This window comes from Cydia fagiglandana, chromosome 6, assembly GCF_963556715.1.
Source record: "Cydia fagiglandana chromosome 6, ilCydFagi1.1, whole genome shotgun sequence".
NCBI lineage: Eukaryota > Metazoa > Arthropoda > Insecta > Lepidoptera > Tortricidae > Cydia > Cydia fagiglandana.
This window is the reverse complement of record NC_085937.1, coordinates 11640869-11659523: the sequence shown is the minus strand read 5'-3', so window position 1 is coordinate 11659523 and position 18655 is coordinate 11640869. Positions and strand designations below refer to the sequence as shown.

At 38.1% G+C, this 18655-nt stretch overlaps 3 protein-coding genes across 3 annotated transcripts; 2 read left to right on the top strand and 1 right to left on the bottom strand.

The window, feature by feature from the left end:
• The first annotated feature begins 169 nt into the window (after nucleotides 1–169).
• On the top strand, nucleotides 170–2321 carry LOC134665216 (palmitoyltransferase ZDHHC11-like). Its single transcript, XM_063522092.1, has 2 exons — nucleotides 170–449; nucleotides 546–2321. Exons 1-2 carry the CDS (start codon nucleotides 407–409, stop codon nucleotides 1436–1438), a joined length of 936 nt encoding a protein of 311 aa, XP_063378162.1. The 5' UTR covers nucleotides 170–406; the 3' UTR covers nucleotides 1439–2321.
• A 550-nt stretch (nucleotides 2322–2871) lies between these two features.
• On the bottom strand, nucleotides 2872–6779 carry LOC134665217 (bax inhibitor 1). The gene is made up of 5 exons (XM_063522093.1): nucleotides 6607–6779; nucleotides 5693–5919; nucleotides 4745–4971; nucleotides 3984–4154; nucleotides 2872–3170 (listed from the first exon to the last, which is right to left on the bottom strand). The coding sequence occupies exons 1-5, from the start codon at nucleotides 6651–6653 to the stop codon at nucleotides 3138–3140; spliced, it is 705 nt and encodes a 234-aa protein (XP_063378163.1). The 5' UTR covers nucleotides 6654–6779; the 3' UTR covers nucleotides 2872–3137.
• Nucleotides 6780–7901: 1122 nt separating this feature from the next.
• Nucleotides 7902–18400, top strand: LOC134665250 (pre-rRNA 2'-O-ribose RNA methyltransferase FTSJ3). Its single transcript, XM_063522136.1, has 10 exons — nucleotides 7902–8071; nucleotides 8181–8938; nucleotides 9272–9421; nucleotides 9967–10071; nucleotides 10511–10672; nucleotides 10936–11143; nucleotides 14900–15157; nucleotides 15526–15747; nucleotides 16197–16396; nucleotides 17858–18400. The coding sequence occupies exons 1-10, from the start codon at nucleotides 8005–8007 to the stop codon at nucleotides 18311–18313; spliced, it is 2586 nt and encodes an 861-aa protein (XP_063378206.1). The 5' UTR covers nucleotides 7902–8004; the 3' UTR covers nucleotides 18314–18400.
• The last annotated feature ends 255 nt before the right edge of the window (nucleotides 18401–18655 follow it).

Genomic DNA, 18655 nt, shown 5'->3' with positions numbered 1-18655 from the left:
TATAGGTACTAAAAATACATTGTATAATATATGCTCAATGTAATTAAGTCTTTTGTTTATATAGTTCCAATTCAATTGTTTAAGCCTTAAAGGCAAATGTTTTCATAACAATAGAAGGTCAAAGTTTTAGTTGCCATAGTAATTTAGGTCAAACCATATATATTTGCAAGACTAGGTTTCATTTGTATGGGGGCGCCACTAGTTTCATAATTAGTATGAAATAATGTTAGTTCCTTGTTTGGCCACCAGAACATTGTAAGTTTGTGGCCCTAAATCGGCAGGTTCGTTTCCGCTTGCGCGCGCATCGTCCTATTGAACTTTTCCATTTAGGTGCCTAAACAATAAAACTATTCCGTCGATGTCAATTGTATAGGAACATAATTAATACTTATTAAATTATTAACAAATGGCCAAATGTTGCGCTATCGAGCAAACCCCAAGACCTCAGCGTAGGCTACACGGTTTACAACTACCTTTACACTATCAACAAGTTATTGCATGGATCGTATTTGTGGTCACTGCCATAATAAATTTTACTATTTTAGTGAATATCCAGTTTCAAGAGTTAAAAATTATTTCATTGACCATCTTTATCATTTTATACGTAACGCACATCGTGTCACACTGTGCCGCGTTACTATTGGACCCGAGCGAAGAAGACCTGAAGAAACTTAAAGTGAATAATGTGCCAGAATTCGATCGAAGCATCCACACTCACGTCATCGAGAATGGGAGGTGTCACCTGTGCAACATTTACACGAGCAGCAAGAAAACAAAACACTGCAGCATTTGCAACAAGTGCGTCGACCGCTTCGACCACCACTGCAAATGGTTGAACAACTGCGTCGGCCAGAGGAACTATGCTGCCTTCATCACTGCCGCTGCCACCGCATTGTTCATATCCATGTTCACGTCATGTTTGTGCCTTACAGACATTATTCTATTCCTGTCGTACCCACAAAAGTTAAGCGTATCCGCACAGCAATTTATTAACTGCTCGATCTACGAGGCGACCAGTTACAATAAGTATTGTAAAAACTCTATATGTTTTTTAGTGTTTCTTATTGTACTGTGTGTAAGTGCCTTTGCAATAGCATGTGCCTTGTTGCATCTGTGTTGTTTTCATGTTTATATATGGATTTTAGGTGTATCTACGTACGAATACATTGTTAAAAGTGGAACACCCGATGCTCCAAGAATACAATGCATCCCTAACGGGTGCTGTTGCAGAAAGAGATGTACAAAGAAATTGTATCAAATAAAAAAGAATCAGGATACTGAGACGGGTTCAGAAGATCCAGGAAAAACTGTAAATAGCGAAGCAAATGTCAGCAACCTGATTGGTATTTTAATTAATCAGGAATTGGATAAAGCTAAAAAGCTGTTCCTGTATGACAAAAATAAGATACATCCTGAAAGTGATATTGCGGAACGGTAAAAGAGTTTGGGCTGAAGACACTGGGTAGGTAAAGCAGGCCACTTCTGGTTAAGATGACCCCAGGATTAGTGGTGTACTGGAAGAGAGGCAGTGCCAGTTTTAACAGGCTGAAGGTCTTAATGAATCAAATCAGATCGACTACGAAAGTGGGATTTACCCTTGTATAGACCAACCAAGAGTGAAAGAGATGGCATTATGGCGTCAGTCGCCAGTTGGTATTGCGGCTACTATAGTGTAGTCTGACAAAAAAAGAGATGAAATAATAAAGTGGCAATATTGTAGTGTCGTCCCGTTTTCTTATATATATTGATTTGAAAGTGACAACACTATTGTATTGCCACTTTTTAATTTCTACTCTCTTTTGTCAGACTAGGTATAACTAGGAACTTTTTTTTGGATCCTAAGGTCAGAATGCCAGTTGGGACTATATTAAATAACAGGGCCTAAGTAGTCATACACCGACTAGACGACGATACTCAGGAGACACAAATACGAAATGTTAGTATTTGTGGTTGACAGACCTGACATTCCATTTAACTTAATGAGACAGCAATACAATTAGGTATAGATGGTCAAACAAATCTTGTCAGTAAAAAAGGCGGGAAATATAAAAAATGTAGGCGCGAAGGGTTGAAAATTTGAATTACGCGCCTTTTTCTACTGATAAGATTTGCTTGACCAAGTATACTTTTCATTCTAACTACAATTGCGTCTCTGCACGATGCTGATAACTATTAAATACCTATTGGATATTATTATCCCTGTCATTTTACCTATATTTTAAGGTTAAGCTAAAACAATAAATTTAACGGGTTAAAAACCGAGTTTTTGTACTTAGCAATTGTATAATGTGACTTAAAAATAAACGTTGTGCCTTAAAACATTGTCCTGTTTTATTTACACTACATTTATATCTCAGAAAAGATAGTTTTGAGTTCATTGTCGGGTTTATCACGAGCATGATAGCATTTAGTCTAAGTACTTATCAAAAATGTAGATACAAAATGCGTTATCTTTTTCTTGCGATAAGCACCACCATATGCTTTCACTGCATGATCTTGATAATGTATTGCAAATACCACAATACCAGTTTTCGCCTTTTTTAAGACTTATAAATAACGTGCGTCACGAATCGCTAATAGTGTGACGCAAGGTGTAATAATTAAAATTGTATGTTTAGGTGCTATCGACCCTATGTTCATAAAACCTCTAGTTAGAACAAATTATGTACATAATTAAGTGGTTTTTAAATAACTGCAAGTCTTGAATCATATTATTGTAACGAAACGGAATTTAAAATAGATCTTATTGCTTCAACCGTTAAGGCTCATGAAAATTATAAAAGACGGGAGTAGTCTTATCGAAATTGCGATGCTCTCGAAAAGTCGAAAATAAACATATAGATATTGAAAAAAAAAAAAAAAAAAAAAGAGTCCTGTTCCAAATTATTTATTTATTTATTATTTCCGACCTCTTAATTTTATCAACAAAATAAATAAAGTTATACTCATATAAGTTTGAAAGTAACACATTTGTGTTGTTATAATATAAACCAACAATCCCTCTTGCCCAGTTACACTAATACACAAAATGCCACTATGGTGGACTAGAAAAGTGGATGGTTATTAATGAAGTTATCATGCCCATTAGTGCTACTGGGCATTTCAATTCAGCAAAATGCTTATAAAATGTTGATAATTTATTCACGCTTGCGGCGACGATCCTGTTCCTCCTGAAACAATGAAAAACACCTGGATTTAGACAACTCGTAAAAATCATACATTTTCTTTCATAATGGAATAATACGAATTCGACTACTGATAATGATATTTAGAAGACCTCTGCTCAACTGGCAGAAGTAGGTATAAACAGGTAATTAGCGTGCAAAAATATCTGACCACATTTTATTTATGCAGTCATAGAAGTGTCATGTTATACAACTTAATTAACATTATATTTTCCTACGCTCAATTACTATAGGTTAGCGCGGGACGCAAATTGACGTCATTAATTGCACCCATTCGGCACCACTCTTGCCAACCCAAGACAGCTGACACCTCATTCTGAAAAGGTTCATGATAACCCGCCGCATACGATAGGCTTGGCGTTCAAAGTGTTAACGGGCATAAGGATGTCAGGAACTACGCAAAATTGACACCTATCACTATGAGATAAAGTTTAAAATAATTGTGTGAAATATATCCCTTAAGTTAATGTTACCAACGATTTTTAAGTCTTCAGTGATATGAGGTTTTGTGTTGAATTGAACTACCTATGTTGTTCCTGCACACTTGTTTAAATAAGTGTTTCGTGAACAATGTTTTGAACGGAAAGTTAATAAAAAAACGGATTAATTAAATTATTAATGTTACTGCGAAGAATCTGCCAGCACAAAAATGTTTTAATAACTATTTAGAAGTATAACACTTTAAACTCTCACGTTTTGTACACATATTTAATTACACAAACGGGTCTACCGCCGTCTTTTTACCTTAAATTCCGACGTTAGACCCGTTTGTGTATTTAGAAGTAACAGTATGCTAACCTTTTGCGTCAAGATGATGACCAGCCTGCGGAAGATGCCAATGAAGTCGATGAACAGTTCTAGGGCGTGCTGCACGAAGTCCTTGTTGCCGAGGCGGCGCTTCTCGATGATCAGCTGAGTGTCGAATAGCACGAAGCCGCACATCATCAGCAGGCCGAGGTACAGGTGGGTCTGGAAATTACAGGAAATACCCAAGTTTAGTACTAACTGTGACAAATAAAACTGAAGAATAATTTTACCAAGGTATTTTCCTGGCATATACAAAGATTGGTTTAGAAACTGCGGTTACACGAAACCTTAACAAATTACACACTTAAACCTTCCTCAAGAATCACTCTATTGATTGGTGAAAACCGCATGAAAATCCGTTCAGTAGTTTTTAAGTTTATCGGGAACATACATACACACAATCAGACAGACACGGCGGAGGATTTTGTTTTATAAGGTGTAGTGATTTTTGTCCTCTCTTGACATTTAATGTGTGAAGAATCAACTTATAGGTAGTTTCTTACATTTGCATTAGGTTTGCAGGTATGTACTATCAATATTATCACAATTTATAATATACATTGTTGAATGACTGTGCAAAAAAAGGTAATATAAAAAGAAATTCTTGTTTTTCCAGACAGTATTGACAGTAAGAACTAATCTATGGAAATTTATTCAATGCCTTTAGATTTGTTTATGTCAAGCATGTTAAAGGGTAGAATGCAAAATGAACATGACTACTACACATTCATGTCTTAAACTAGAAAACATACCTGGTACAAAATGCGTGACTGCATGAAGATGTTCATAAGGCTCATAATAGCCATAGAAGACACCAGAGTTCCCAGGGTGCCTCCGAGGAAGAGCCAGCTGCCGCGCTCAGCGAGCATAGCGGCGATGGAGAAGCAGACAAACACCAGTGTTGTGCCCAGGAGTGCCGTCACGATGATGGCAGGATTAATTGAATTGACAATGGCCAGCAGTGGACCCAAACCCATACCTGAGATGGAATATTAATTAATATAATTTGATTATACTTTCTACAATATCAGTAGAGGGGTACATTTAAATGTAACACATTTCATTTCAGTATGTAGCTATCAATAGTATTTTTCAACATTGTGTTCAACAGTATGCATATGCATGTTTGGTATAAACCACATGTTTATTTATTTAGTAAAAATTTAAGTAAACAAATCAAAGTGTGAACATTTTTTGATCAGCCCCAACCCCAGTAACAAATTAAGAGTGGTGCAACAGCTACAGTGTTCCTACAATAATTATTTACACCCAACAAGCCTATTAAACCTATTACTACCATTTCACCTAGCTAGAAAATCCATAGAAAAAAGGGGCCCAGCAGTAACACCAGTTTGATCAGTTAAACCAGCTTAATTTTGCAATATATAAGTAGCCCTCCTATCCAATAGGTGTTTTGGCAACAACAACTGTACTGTCCCACTAGGCATACAGCCAGCTGTAACCTTCATTGGAAAACCAGATTGAATTTGGAATTTATTGCACACATATGGTAAACAATTTTTCCAATGACAGTAGTATATAAAACATTGTTGAAAATATTTAATTTTGTATGGAAATTATTCATGAAATCATAACCAATTGTTTAGGCAATGATGAGTCATTTCAGATGTTAAAAGAATGTTCCTGAGAATGGCACAAAAGTAGTTGTGTAGACAAGCAATAATAATATACATTCATACCTGATGTTAAACCAAATCCCAAGAGATATCCGAGGCGCTTGTTTGTGTTCTTGCCATAGTCATCAGGAGTGGCAAGGAGCATCAGCATGAAGCCAATTCCGGCAAGAGCAGAGAGAAGTCCAGCTTGGAATATGGCATAGTCAACATATACTCCTGCACAGGCAGAAGCACATGTCATTGTGAGGGCGCCGTAAACATTTTTCAGATGTTGGCGGACTGGGGGTTCCCTGAAAAATGATACAATGATTTCATTATACACAATAAGTAATAGGAATGGAATAAAATAAAATGCACAATTGAGAAACATCTAATAACACTCTAATACTGTATTTATAGGTAGTTTAAATTAGTACTAATTTATTTATTTAATTTTTAATTCTAGTAATATCTAGTTGATATGTATTGGATTTTGGATTATAACAGATTTACTAAATAAATAACACCTTTACTTGTTAAATATATTATGCTATTTATGCTAAAGAATTAAAAACAGCTAAATCAAGATTTACTATATAAGGTGATGGCATTTCACCTGCTTCAAGTGCTTATTATTGCGCGTCATTTCGTTTATTTATGAACAAGATATTTTACAAAATCTTCGTCTGAACGATTATTTCACGAAGAACGGATATATTATAAAGTCATTAACAATATTCTAAATCCGTCTCTGTACACTTTGTCCTACATTGTTTGTTTTTGTCACTTTCTAGACGTTCTAGAATAATGGAGAATCATTGGAGAATGCATTTAATTTAGCTAATTGCGTCAGTTAAACGGAAAATACAATTGCGAAACCTATTTAATAACAAGTAATTACAACGATGAATAGACACAAATGATGATCTAGAATTCCTGAAAAGCTTTAGCACAAGATGAAACTGAACAACAAAATATGCATATGAGATAATACTCACAGTCGGTTCTGAAAACTATTCACAAATGTTTGAATACTAGGAGCCATTTTGAGATACTCGAAATTTTATTCACTGTAAAATAAATTTCGATAGCTTATCTTGAAATATTACGAAAAAAATACACGTTCACTTGTCTTCACTTCACTCACAGATTAATAAATAGGTTGATACATCACATCACACCACAAAACGATCTGTGACGTAACGTACACAGATAACAGTATAGTATAAAATTATCGATATCGTTAAAGTCGATACCTAATTTTAAGAATCGATTTAATTGTTTTGTTTTATTTCATATTATATTGTTCCGGTGACTTATTAATCGCATTTTTATTCCATTGATCATGCTCTCCAGTAGAGAGTTATTCCCACTAGTTATCATTAAGTTATTACCACCAGTGGCCTATTTTATAAAGCTACAAGTTACAATTTACAAGCGGAAGTCTCTTTCTAACCCTATGTGATAGAGCGAGACTTCCGCTTGTAAATTGTAAGTTGTAGCTTTATAAAATAGGCCACAGAGCGAGTTGTTGGTGGTGACTACAGATGTAGATTGTAGTGCATAATCCTTTACCATCGTATTGACACGGAAACGCACCAACGTGTTAGGTATGCTATATCAGTCAGTCTATACAAAAAGTACTGAGGTTCACTAAAGTAACATGACAAATACGAATGTTTCCGTGAAAATACGATGGCAAACTATTATGCAAAAGGCAATACGTCTGTACTGACTGAGTCTGTACCTATTGAGTTTTTTCTCTTTTTGTTACGACTTATGTTTTCAGTTACCTACTTAAAAGAACAAGCCCATACGCCTTTATACACAGATAAAGGTACTAAGTGCCAATGGGCAAAATCACGGTAAAATAAATGAATATTTCTATCGATGAAATTAATTTATAATCGATTTGAAAGTGCCATCGATTCTTTACGATTATATGACGATGACCAATGGGAGTAAAACACGAATACATGATCTGATTCAATATTGTGTAACTTTATGATGGAATTTAAGGCGGTCTAATATTTCTTTTTCATGTTATTTATATTTTTGGTTATAAGGATTCTTCATTTTGTCATTATTTACATGTATTATTAATAATTTATATAATTTCTATAAAATACATTTCTTCCTCCGAATTACTTTTACCTCATATTGGACCGTTTAAATGTCAGAATACAGTTTAAAAAGAACACGAAAGCTCACGACCGCCTCCAAGCGATTAAAATTACTTGCTGGGGATATATGCCGAAGAACAAGGTTTTTTGAACCCAGCCGTCATGTGGACGAGTTGTCAAATTTTTAACCTACAAAACATTCATGCCTAACCTTAAACCTGGCTGATGTTTGTGGTGTATGGTTTATTTATTTAATGGCAATAAGCAGAAACCATGGGCAAAAAGTCAAAAGTAGGAAAACAACGTAAAGATAAATATTATCAGCTAGCTAAGGAAACAGGTATGTAAATGCTATCAATCTTCTGTACTACATCATACATTGTTTTAGTTACAACAAATTTTGTGTAAAGTCGCATATTGATAATAATTTGGTTATGTCAAAATTACAGGCTATCGTTCCAGAGCTGCTTTTAAGCTTATACAACTTAACAGAAAATTTGGATTTTTGCAAAAGTCTCGAGTATGTCTCGATTTATGTGCCGCCCCTGGTGGGTGGATGCAAGTGGCGCATCAGAATATGCCCCTATCCAGTATTGTTATCGGTGTGGATCTGTTCCCAATCAAACCCGTACCTGGATGCATAGGACTCACTGAGGATATCACCACTGAGAAATGTAAAACTGCCATCAAAAAGGAGATAAAGACATGGAAAGCTGATGTAGTGCTGCACGATGGTGCACCTAATGTGGGTCTTAACTGGCTCCATGATGCATATCAGCAAGCTACTCTTACATTGAGTGCTTTAAAGCTGGCCACACATTTCTTGAGAGAAGGCGGTTGGTTTGTTACAAAAGTATTCAGGTCTAAAGACTATCATGCACTCTTGTGGGTACTGAAGCAGTTCTTCAAAAAAGTCCATGCGACCAAACCGCAAGCATCGAGAAATGAATCTGCTGAAATATTCGTAGTGTGTCAAGGATATATAGCACCTGATACCATTGACCCAAAGTTCCTTGACCCTAAATATGTGTTTGAGGATTTGGAAATTGTAAAGAAGCAGCACACAAACTTGCTGCACCCTGAGAAGCAGAAAAAGGCTAAGGCCGAGGGTTACAAGGAGAATGACTACACAACACACCATAAAGTTCTTGTGTCACAGTTTATGGGTAAAGAGGATCCGCTAGATCTTCTCCAGGGTTGCTCACAGGTATTGTCACTTACCAAATAACACTGCTTAAGTCCTGTGGTGAATCATAATATTCTGCCCTCCTAAGCCGAATAGCGCTATCTCAAAAACAATGATTTTGAAAATGGAATCCTCAGTAATAGAAACTAAAGTATAAGTTAGTAATTAATTTTCTTTTGAGATAGCGCTCTTTGGCTTAGCAGGGCAATATTATACTACAACATAAGTAGTATTGTTAGATAATAAATAATATATTATGCCATATGAATCAAGATTTGAATCATAAATTTGAAACCTAAGTTAACTCTGTAATGAAATTTAAACTGCAACTTGAATTTGTAAATGTTGTTTCAGATTGTAATCGATGATAAAAGTATAGAGGAGCATCCTAAGACAACGCCAGAAATAAAGATATGTTGCCAAGACATTAAGGTTTTAGGCCGGAAAGACCTTAAGGCTCTATTGAGCTGGTTAAAGCATATGAAGGAATTGAAAACATCTCAGGTATGTTGATAAAATGATAATTTATTGTGTGTTCACAGGAGTAAAAAGATATGACATTTTTATGTATATCAATAATATAACATCCATATCATTAAAAACAAATACAAGAATAATGTTTCAGCCAATGGTTTTATTCAATTTCACTTTCTTGACAAAGCTTAAGACAAACATAATTTATGTACCTATAAACATTGTTATTTCTTTTCATGTTACTTATTATATAATTAAGTTCATTTGAAAACTTTAGACAAAGTACAGTTAACCCTAGTCTTAGCCCTTTATATGGGTCTTTCAATCCTTAATGCTATTCTGTGATAAAGCACCAAGAACACTCATTGTTATGGCATACTCCATCAAGGTAACCATTAAAGTAAGGTTAACGTTATGCTATGTTGGCTTGTACCAGTGATGTAGGCGTGTGCTTGATATTTTTGGATTAAAAATATGGCAATCAAAATTTTATGTCATGATTAGAATTTATGTCTTTCTGTAAGATTGTCCCATAATATTTAATAATATTTAATGTTTGATTTGTTGTTATACAGGAGCCAAAAGAGGAAACAGAAGATAGACCCAAAGAGGCAGAGGAAGAGGAACCTGCCGAGGAAAAGGAAGAGGATGCTGTTGACACTGAGATTGCTGAACTTCAGGTAACATACTGATTAAATATTTAACAAGAAAAGATCCATGCTAATCACACCAATAAGTCCCCGAAGGTTTGTGTTCTTCTCTCACTCTCACTGAGCGTAAGCGTGAGAGATATGGATGTGCCCTCTTAGGACTGCGGATATCTTGTTTTTGAATTTCATTTGTTGTATGTTTAATAAAAAAAAGCATGAAAATTTTTAAAGTGCAATTTTGAACTGCAGCATGTTTTTTTTCTCTATTGAGCAAAGTCAAAAAATCAGGACTCTAATTGATAAAATTAAATTTCTAATTAAAAAAGCCATATGATTTTTCAAAACCTCCGCTCTCTGAAGTTATGGCACCATAAGTATTGGATTCATTCATTCTGTGCTCCTGACAATCATGCGATAGGAATATTTATACACTCCGTTAATCAATTAATTGTTATTTGAATGGTTTCAGGATGAGGAGCGTCGCCAGTCAAAACGCAAGCGGAAACAATTGAATAAACAGAGGCAAAAGTTAGCAGAAAAAATGAACCTGAAAATGGTTCTGAAGGGAGATGACGGTCCAATTCTTGAGAGCAATGACATGTTCAGGCTTTCTGACATTAAAAATGCTGATGTGAGTGACATTTTCATTATTCTTATACTGAAGAAACTAACTCAATTTAGGATCATATATAGATTTTTTGTACATTTTATTAATTGGTCATGTTTATAGTGTTTATAGACGGCCGCACCGAATTGCGACCTTGGTGCGGTCAAAATACCTCTTTGTCGCTTTCTTAACGGACATACGGTGGACTACCTTACACACGATCGAACATGCACGGGACCACGAACTTGGTGCGGCCGTCTGTAACGGCTGTATATTTATATTTTCAGGAATTAGCTCGTACAATAGACCAGCAGCCAGATCTTGTGGCAGACCCCGATTCTGATTCCGATGATGAGTTCAAAATGAAACAAAAATACGTGAAGTATGACGTGGAGGCTTCAAAGCTGGACAAGTCGGGACTTTATTACAAGGACTCTGACAGTGAACTGGAGATGGAAAGTGATTCTGATGAGGAAAATGACAAGGAAACATTAGGTAAATTACATTTGATTAAATGTAATGTGTGGGCTGTCATATAGATAGGGTATGCTTCAATAACATAAGCTACGCCGATGACATGGTACTGTTGAGCCCGTCGGTCGGTGGTCTGAGATTGCTTATTGAGAGGTGTGAGTCATATGCCCTAGCGTATAACCTTAAATATAATGTAAGCAAGAGCGAATATATGGTTTTCAAAGCGGGAAGCAAGTGCCCATCACACATCCCACCCATTTGTTTGAATGGCATGCAACTGAAAAGGATTACCTCTTTTAAATACCTTGGGCACTTGGTAACCGACGATTTCCGTGATGACGCTGATATCGAGAGGGAGCGGAGGGCCTTGGCCGTGAGGGCCAATATGATAGCTCGCAGGTTCAGCCGGTGTACAGCGCAAGTAAAAATAACATTATTTCGAGCATTCTGTACATCGCTGTACACCTGCAGCCTGTGGACTCGATACACGCAAAGGGCTTTTAATGCCATGCGCGTACAATATAATGACGCGTTCAGGGTACTGTTGCGGCTGCCTCGGTACTGCAGTGCGTCCGGCATGTTCGCTGATGAAACATCAACATCATCAAAACATCAACATTTATTCAGCAAATAGGCCACAAGGGCACTTTTACACGTCAACATTGAATTTACATAAAAGCAAAAATAATAACATCAACAATTTTATAAAATAAAACTAACAATTCAATCTAACGTATTACAATTACTAAGAGATGTATATGGTCTCTTAATGTCGAATTACATACAAAATACAGATAAAAAAACACACACAAAAAAAATCTATAGAGGTGTAAATGTCTCTAGGTGTCAGAACTATAAGATTATATAGTTTATCAAGTTATCCTTAGAGATGTATAAGGTCTCCAAGAGTCAATATCCTGTATAATTAATACATTCATTAAAAGAAAAGAAACATACGAGAACAGAATGAGGCGTCTCACTGTAATTAATTAATAAAAGTTACTAAGTATAATAGCTCGTGTTAGCTTAACAGACCAGTCTCCACAAACAGCACCCGTTCACGAGTATGACGCGTATCTCAGCCATCGCCTCCCTCAACCTTCATTCGGGAAAGTGGCGACCCGATCAACAACGCCACCGTAAGCAAAGACTTTTAAGCGAGCATGACATGTTCAAGCTACCGGCCTATATTAATATTAAAATAGTAATAACATGTAGCTGTAAGACACGGCATTTTGTGCTCATATGTTACATAAAAAGACATGCTCATGTGGACGGATTCCACGCGACACTGCGCAAGCGCTGCGCCGCGACGCTCCGCAGGGTGCGCGACAGCCGCCACAGTCTCCTGGCCGTCGTGGCTGGCAGATGGGACAGTGGCCTGATAAGGCACTGGTCCTCTCTGCATTTGTCTTTAGTACCTAAGATAGTCATTTATGTTTTTATTTTTAAGTTAACCTTAGCTATAAGTTTTAAATTGTTAAGATGTACTAACAAAATATGGACCATGTTTGTCTGAAATAAACGCATTTTATTTTATTTATTTATATAAAAATCATTTTTCGTGATGAATTATATTGTATGATTTTTTTGCCATTTTAGTAGCAACAAATTTTGAGCCACATATGAGTTGCACATGCGGTTTGGGGCGCCGCCATTTGGATATAAATCGGCATCAGTGTGATAATCACACGCGGTTGCACACTAAAATTTAAGTTGCAGGTTGAACCGAAAGTACCTGTGGTGGTTTGACTGGTTTGCTGCCACAATGACATATACATTTAAACTCCCACTTTTCTAAATCGACCATATTAGATCCTGTCACTAAATCTCATAGTCTCTCTCTCATTTCCGCCCTGCCCTGCCCCTCTAATACAATTTTCTCGTTTACCTTGGCCACTGATGATGAGGTTGCTAAAGTTATTAGCTCTATCAAGTCCAATGCTGTTGGCCACGACGAGGTTAGTAGACTTATGTTAACATGTATCTTGGAATGTATTCTTCCAATTATAACCCACGTTATAAACTTCTCACTGTCAACTGGGGTTTTTCCGTCCTTGTGGCGTAAAGCACATGTCATTCCTTTACCAAAAGTTTCTAATCTCAGTTCATTAAAAGATTTCCGTCCCATCTCTATTCTCCCTTTTTTGTCGAAAGTCTTGGAAGCTATAGTACACAAACAATTATCAGCTCATATCTACTCCAACCTTGTTCTCACTCCATTTCAATCAGGTTTTCGTCCAGGTCACAGCACTACCACGGCATTGCTTAAGATCGTTGAGGATGTGGGGCTAGCTATGGAATCTACGCAGCTGACGGTTTTGGTACTGATCGACTTCTCAAACGCATTCAATGCAGTCAACCATGACCTCTTGTTAGCCGCATTGAACCACTTAAGTATCACGTCATCAACGGCTAAATGGTTCGCCTCATATCTTCGAGAGCGACGTCAGATGGTTCGCGTAGATAGTTCCTCTCTTTCCGACTGGTATGACCTCACGTCCGGTGTTCCACAGGGCGGCATACTCTCTCCTCTTCTTTTTTCCGTTTTTATTAACTTAATTGCATCTCATATTTCATGCTCTTACCATCTTTACGCCGATGACCTGCAATTGTACACCCACAGTAGCATTAACGATCTGGATTGTGCCATAGCAAAAATCAACGAGGATTTGAATCGTATCTCTGTTTGGTCCCGTTGTTTCGGCATTTCTGTAAATCCGTCCAAATGTCAGGCGATTGTACTGGGTAGCCCCCGTTTACTCGCCGTAGCTGACCTCACTCACTTGTCTCCTATCGTGTACGAAGACATTCCTGTGCCGCTGTCATCGCAAGTGAGAAACCTGGGGTTGATTCTTGATAGCGGCCTGACTTGGGAACCACAGGTGTCTGACGTATGTCGTCGGGTAACTAACACCCTTAGAGCCCTATACCGGCTTAAAAATTTCCTTCCGACTGGCACCAAGGTTCTCCTTGTTCAGGCTCTTGTGTTACCTATTATAGACTATGCTGATGTGTGTTACGCGAATATCACAGAAGTCTCTCTGAGCAAGCTGGATCGGCTTCTTAATAACAGCATCAGATTTATTTTCGGACTCCGTAAATATGATCACATATCTGCATATCGCCGTCGACTTAACTGGCTCCCTATTCGTGAACGGAGGTCGTCACGTATTCTGTGCACACTATACACTATCTTATTTGATCCAAATGCGCCAGACTATCTTAGATCCAAATTTCATTTTATTATACCGCCCGAGCAGGTTGCACCCTTCGTGAGTCCCGCAGTCTCAAGCTTTCTTTTCCTTCACATCGTACCGGTTTTATCTCTAACTCCTTCACCGTTCAGGCGATCCGGCTTTGGAATGATCTCCCACTCAATGTCAGACAGGCTCAAACCAAGCTTTCGTTTAAGCGCATGTTACGTAAGCATTTCTTCGACAAACTCACTGGTTAATTGTCCATCGTAGGCATAGTATTCTTTGCACTGGGTACATAAAGTAATATATATGTAAGTTTATTTAATTATAGTATGTATATGTAAGTTTATTTTCGTTAGTATGTATTATATATCGCTATTTTTTTATGTCTTAAGTTACCTATTCTGCGTTTTTTTTTTGTTTAATGCCTGCACCTACTACTGTTTCTGTTTAGCCTGGTGGTTGACTGGTAGAGAATGCCTTTAGGCATTAAGTCCGCTATTTGTACTTTATTTGTTATATTGTGCAATAAAGATTAAAATAAAATAAATAAATAAATAATACATTTTGTTTTCAGCATTTTCTGACGAAGAGAAGGAATCAAAGAAAAGGGACAAGCTAACAAAGCTGAACACATTAAAGAACAGCAAGCCAGTCAGGACAACAATCCCCAAGGATAACCCGCTGCTGACGGACCTGGACAACAGAGACCCGGTGTCTAAGCGGTCCATGAAGGCGGAGCTCTGGTTCCAGAAGGATGTCTTCAAAGATATTGAGGAGGACGATGATGAAGGTGTTGATCTGGATAAACTGGCTGAGACGTATAAGGAGAAAGGTATGTATTTAGCTGGCTTTATATTGCCTTTCATTTTTTGTGGCGTTATAACTAATGAATTCCACGAAAAAAACTGTTTCGTTTCGTACTTTTCGTAGCATACAAAGGAATATTGAAACGCGTAAAGTAATGCAAAATATTGTAGCAGTAAACTTGACAGCTGAAGCAGATGGCGCTGTAGGGTACGTTATGCAATAACTGGAATGTCTAGCGCTAACATTTAAAAACGATCTGCTGATCATAAATGTTGTAGCGTTATCGGCCGACAAATTGGCGGCAATATTTTACATTACAACTTTACGTTTTTTTTTTTACTTTTTGGGTTACTTTATGAAACAAAATTATAACTATCAATTCATTTTTTTAAGGTAAAACAGTTGCCAATGAGCTGATGGAAACTGATGATGCGCCAAGTAGAGGATCGAAGAGGAAACAGTCTGATCTGCAGAGTGGCGATGATGATGATGATGATGACGACGACGAGTCATCAGACAGCGAGTACGAGGTGGAAAAGAACGTGGCGCCCTCGACTGGGAAAGCGGGCAAGGGCGGCAAGAAGGACGGCTTTGAAGTGGTTTCACAGGACCCAGGTAAGGAACCCCGAGTTTGATAATTGAAGTTGATTTGTACCAGAAATACATTGATTGAGTAAGATGCGTAAAATCTAAGACAATTTCGTTCTGCGAAATTAACGATGTAAACGAGATGGCGCTGTACAGCTTCATCGGGTTGGAGTTACCCGATTGTCAAAAGTTGACGTTTCACGATACGTGACCGCAAAACATATGGCGCAGTACAGCGCCAAACTAAGGGGCACGTTTTTCTAAGACTTTACTTCTCTATTATGTACAATCAATTCTCTTTGCTTGTACGGTCCTATATGTTTTGTGGTAACCGAATTGTCAACTTTGGATTACCGCATAATTTACGGTGCCGACTCTTGGTGCTATAGAAACAAAAACGAACGTGGTAACTCATGCTTGATCGCAAAATAATCGTCTTTTCATGTATGTTACCTTAAACTGTTACTACTTTTCAGAACTGAAAAGGCTTAAGAAAACTCTCAAAATGGACGCAGAGACGCTAGCCCTCGGAACGATGATCGCGACGTCCAAGAAGTTCAAGAGAGATCTGATAGACGACGCTTATAACCGGTACACGTTCAACGACAAGAATCTGCCGGACTGGTTCGTGGAAGACGAGAAAAAACATATGAAGAAGGAGATTGTTGTGCCTGAGGTAGGTGCTCTTTTATACTAGATTGACTCTCATAATGGACGCAGAGACGCTAGCCCTCGGCACTATGTTCGCGACGTCCAAGAAGTTCAAGAGAGACCTGATAGACGACGCTTATAACCGGTACACGTTCAACGACAAGAATCTGCCGGACTGGTTCGTGGAAGACGAGATAAAACATATGAAGAAGGAGATTGTTGTGCCTGAGGTAGGTGACCTTTATACTAGATTGACTCTCATAGTGGACGCAGAGACGCTAGCCCTCGGCACGATGATCGCGACGTTCAAGAAGTTCAAGAGAGATCTGATAGACGACGGTTACAATCGATATACGTTCAACGACAAGAATCTGCCGGACTGGTTCGTGGAAGACGAGAAGAAACATATGAAGAAGGAGATTGTTGTGCCTGAGGTAGGTGCTCTTTTATACTAGATTGACTCTCATAGTGGACGCAGAGACGCTAGCCCTCGGCACTATGTTCGCGACGTCCAAGAAGTTCAAGAGAGACCTGATAGACGACGCTTATAATCGGTACACATTCAACGACAAGAATCTGCCGGACTGGTTCGTGGAGGACGAGAAGAAACATATGAAGAAGGAGATTGTTGTGCCTGAGGTAGGTGCTCTTTTATACTAGATTGACTCTCATAGTGGACGCAGAGACGCTAGCCCTCGGCACGATGATCGCGACGTTCAAGAAGTTCAAGAGAGATCTGATAGACGACGCTTACAATCGATATACGTTCAACGACAAGAATCTGCCGGACTGGTTCATATAGAGATAAAACATATGAAGAAGGAGATTGTTGTGCCTGAGGTAGGTACTCTTTTATACTAGAATGACTCTCATAATGGACGCAGAGACGCTAGCCCTCGGCACGATGATCGCGACGTTCAAGAAGTTCAAGAGAGATCTGATAGACGACGCTTACAATCGATATACGTTCAACGACAAGAATCTGCCGGACTGGTTCGTGGAGGACGAGATAAAACATATGAAGAAGGAGATTGTTGTGCCTGAGGTAGGTGACCTTTATACTAGAATGACTCTCATAATGGACGTAGAGACGCTAGCTCTCGGCACTATGTTCGCGACGTCGAAGAAGTTCAAGAGAGACCTGATAGACGATGTTAACAATATGTGACTTTGTGGAATATACTGTGTGTTTGTGGACTGTGTGTGAATATATGGTTTGGTATGTGGTATGCTTGGTTACCAATATCGTGATCGTAATCGCTTGTTTTCAAAACTGGCCCAAGTACTCGACTTAGATATATGACTTTGTTAAATATTGGCTAAGTGCCAGCAAATTCAGCCCTCGGCATGCAATTCGTGACCTAGAACAAACTACGTATTGTTGTTCCTTTTAGCGATAAACGGTGGCAAAACAAATAATAAAATTGATACACTCTTTACGTCATTTGTTAACATAATGGTTAATTAAAGTCTTTTGTTATTACAGAAATACACAGAGGAATACAAAACTAAATTACAAGACATAAACACTAGGCCAATCAAGAAAGTGGTCGAAGCGAAAGCTAGAAAGAAGAAGCGCATGATTAAAAAGATGGAGCGCGCGAAAAAGAAGGTAGAGGCCGTCATTGAAAACGCCGAAATGTCTGAACGGGAGAAATCTCAGCAAATAAGGACGCTGTACAAGAAAGCGCAGACAGATGGCAAGAAAAAGGTCACGTACGTAGTTGCGAAAAAACATACGACGGCCAAACGTATGAAGCGGCCATCCGGGGTGAAGGGCCATTACAAGGTGGTCGACCCTCGCATGAAGAAGGATTTGCGCGCGCAGAAGGCCAAGGAGAAGACCATGGGCCGCGGCAAAAAGGGCAAGTCCATGAAGGGCAACAAGGCTCCCAGAGGTAAACAGAAACAGCAGAAAAAGAAAGGTAAAAAGGCCAAGTGATTTACGTAGTCCTAGTCTGTAGCGTGACGTGAAGTGGAAGCTAAATGATTAAGTATATTATGTTTCGTAATTCGTAAATATACGTTTTAAAATATAATACTGCTTTTATTTTATCTTGCGAAGCTTTAACACTTAGCTTTCATGTTATCCAATGAAATTATAAAGTACGTAATGTAGCTTTTGGAAGTTAGTATACCTAGTATAAGGATAAGGAAGAGTGACACGGACGGTATCTAACAAAGTGGTTTTCGTAACGCAGCAGTTGTACAACTTAACGTAATTAATTATGTATCTACCACGTGGTGCCTAGCATAGAAGGTCACATTCCAGCCACCAGCGACA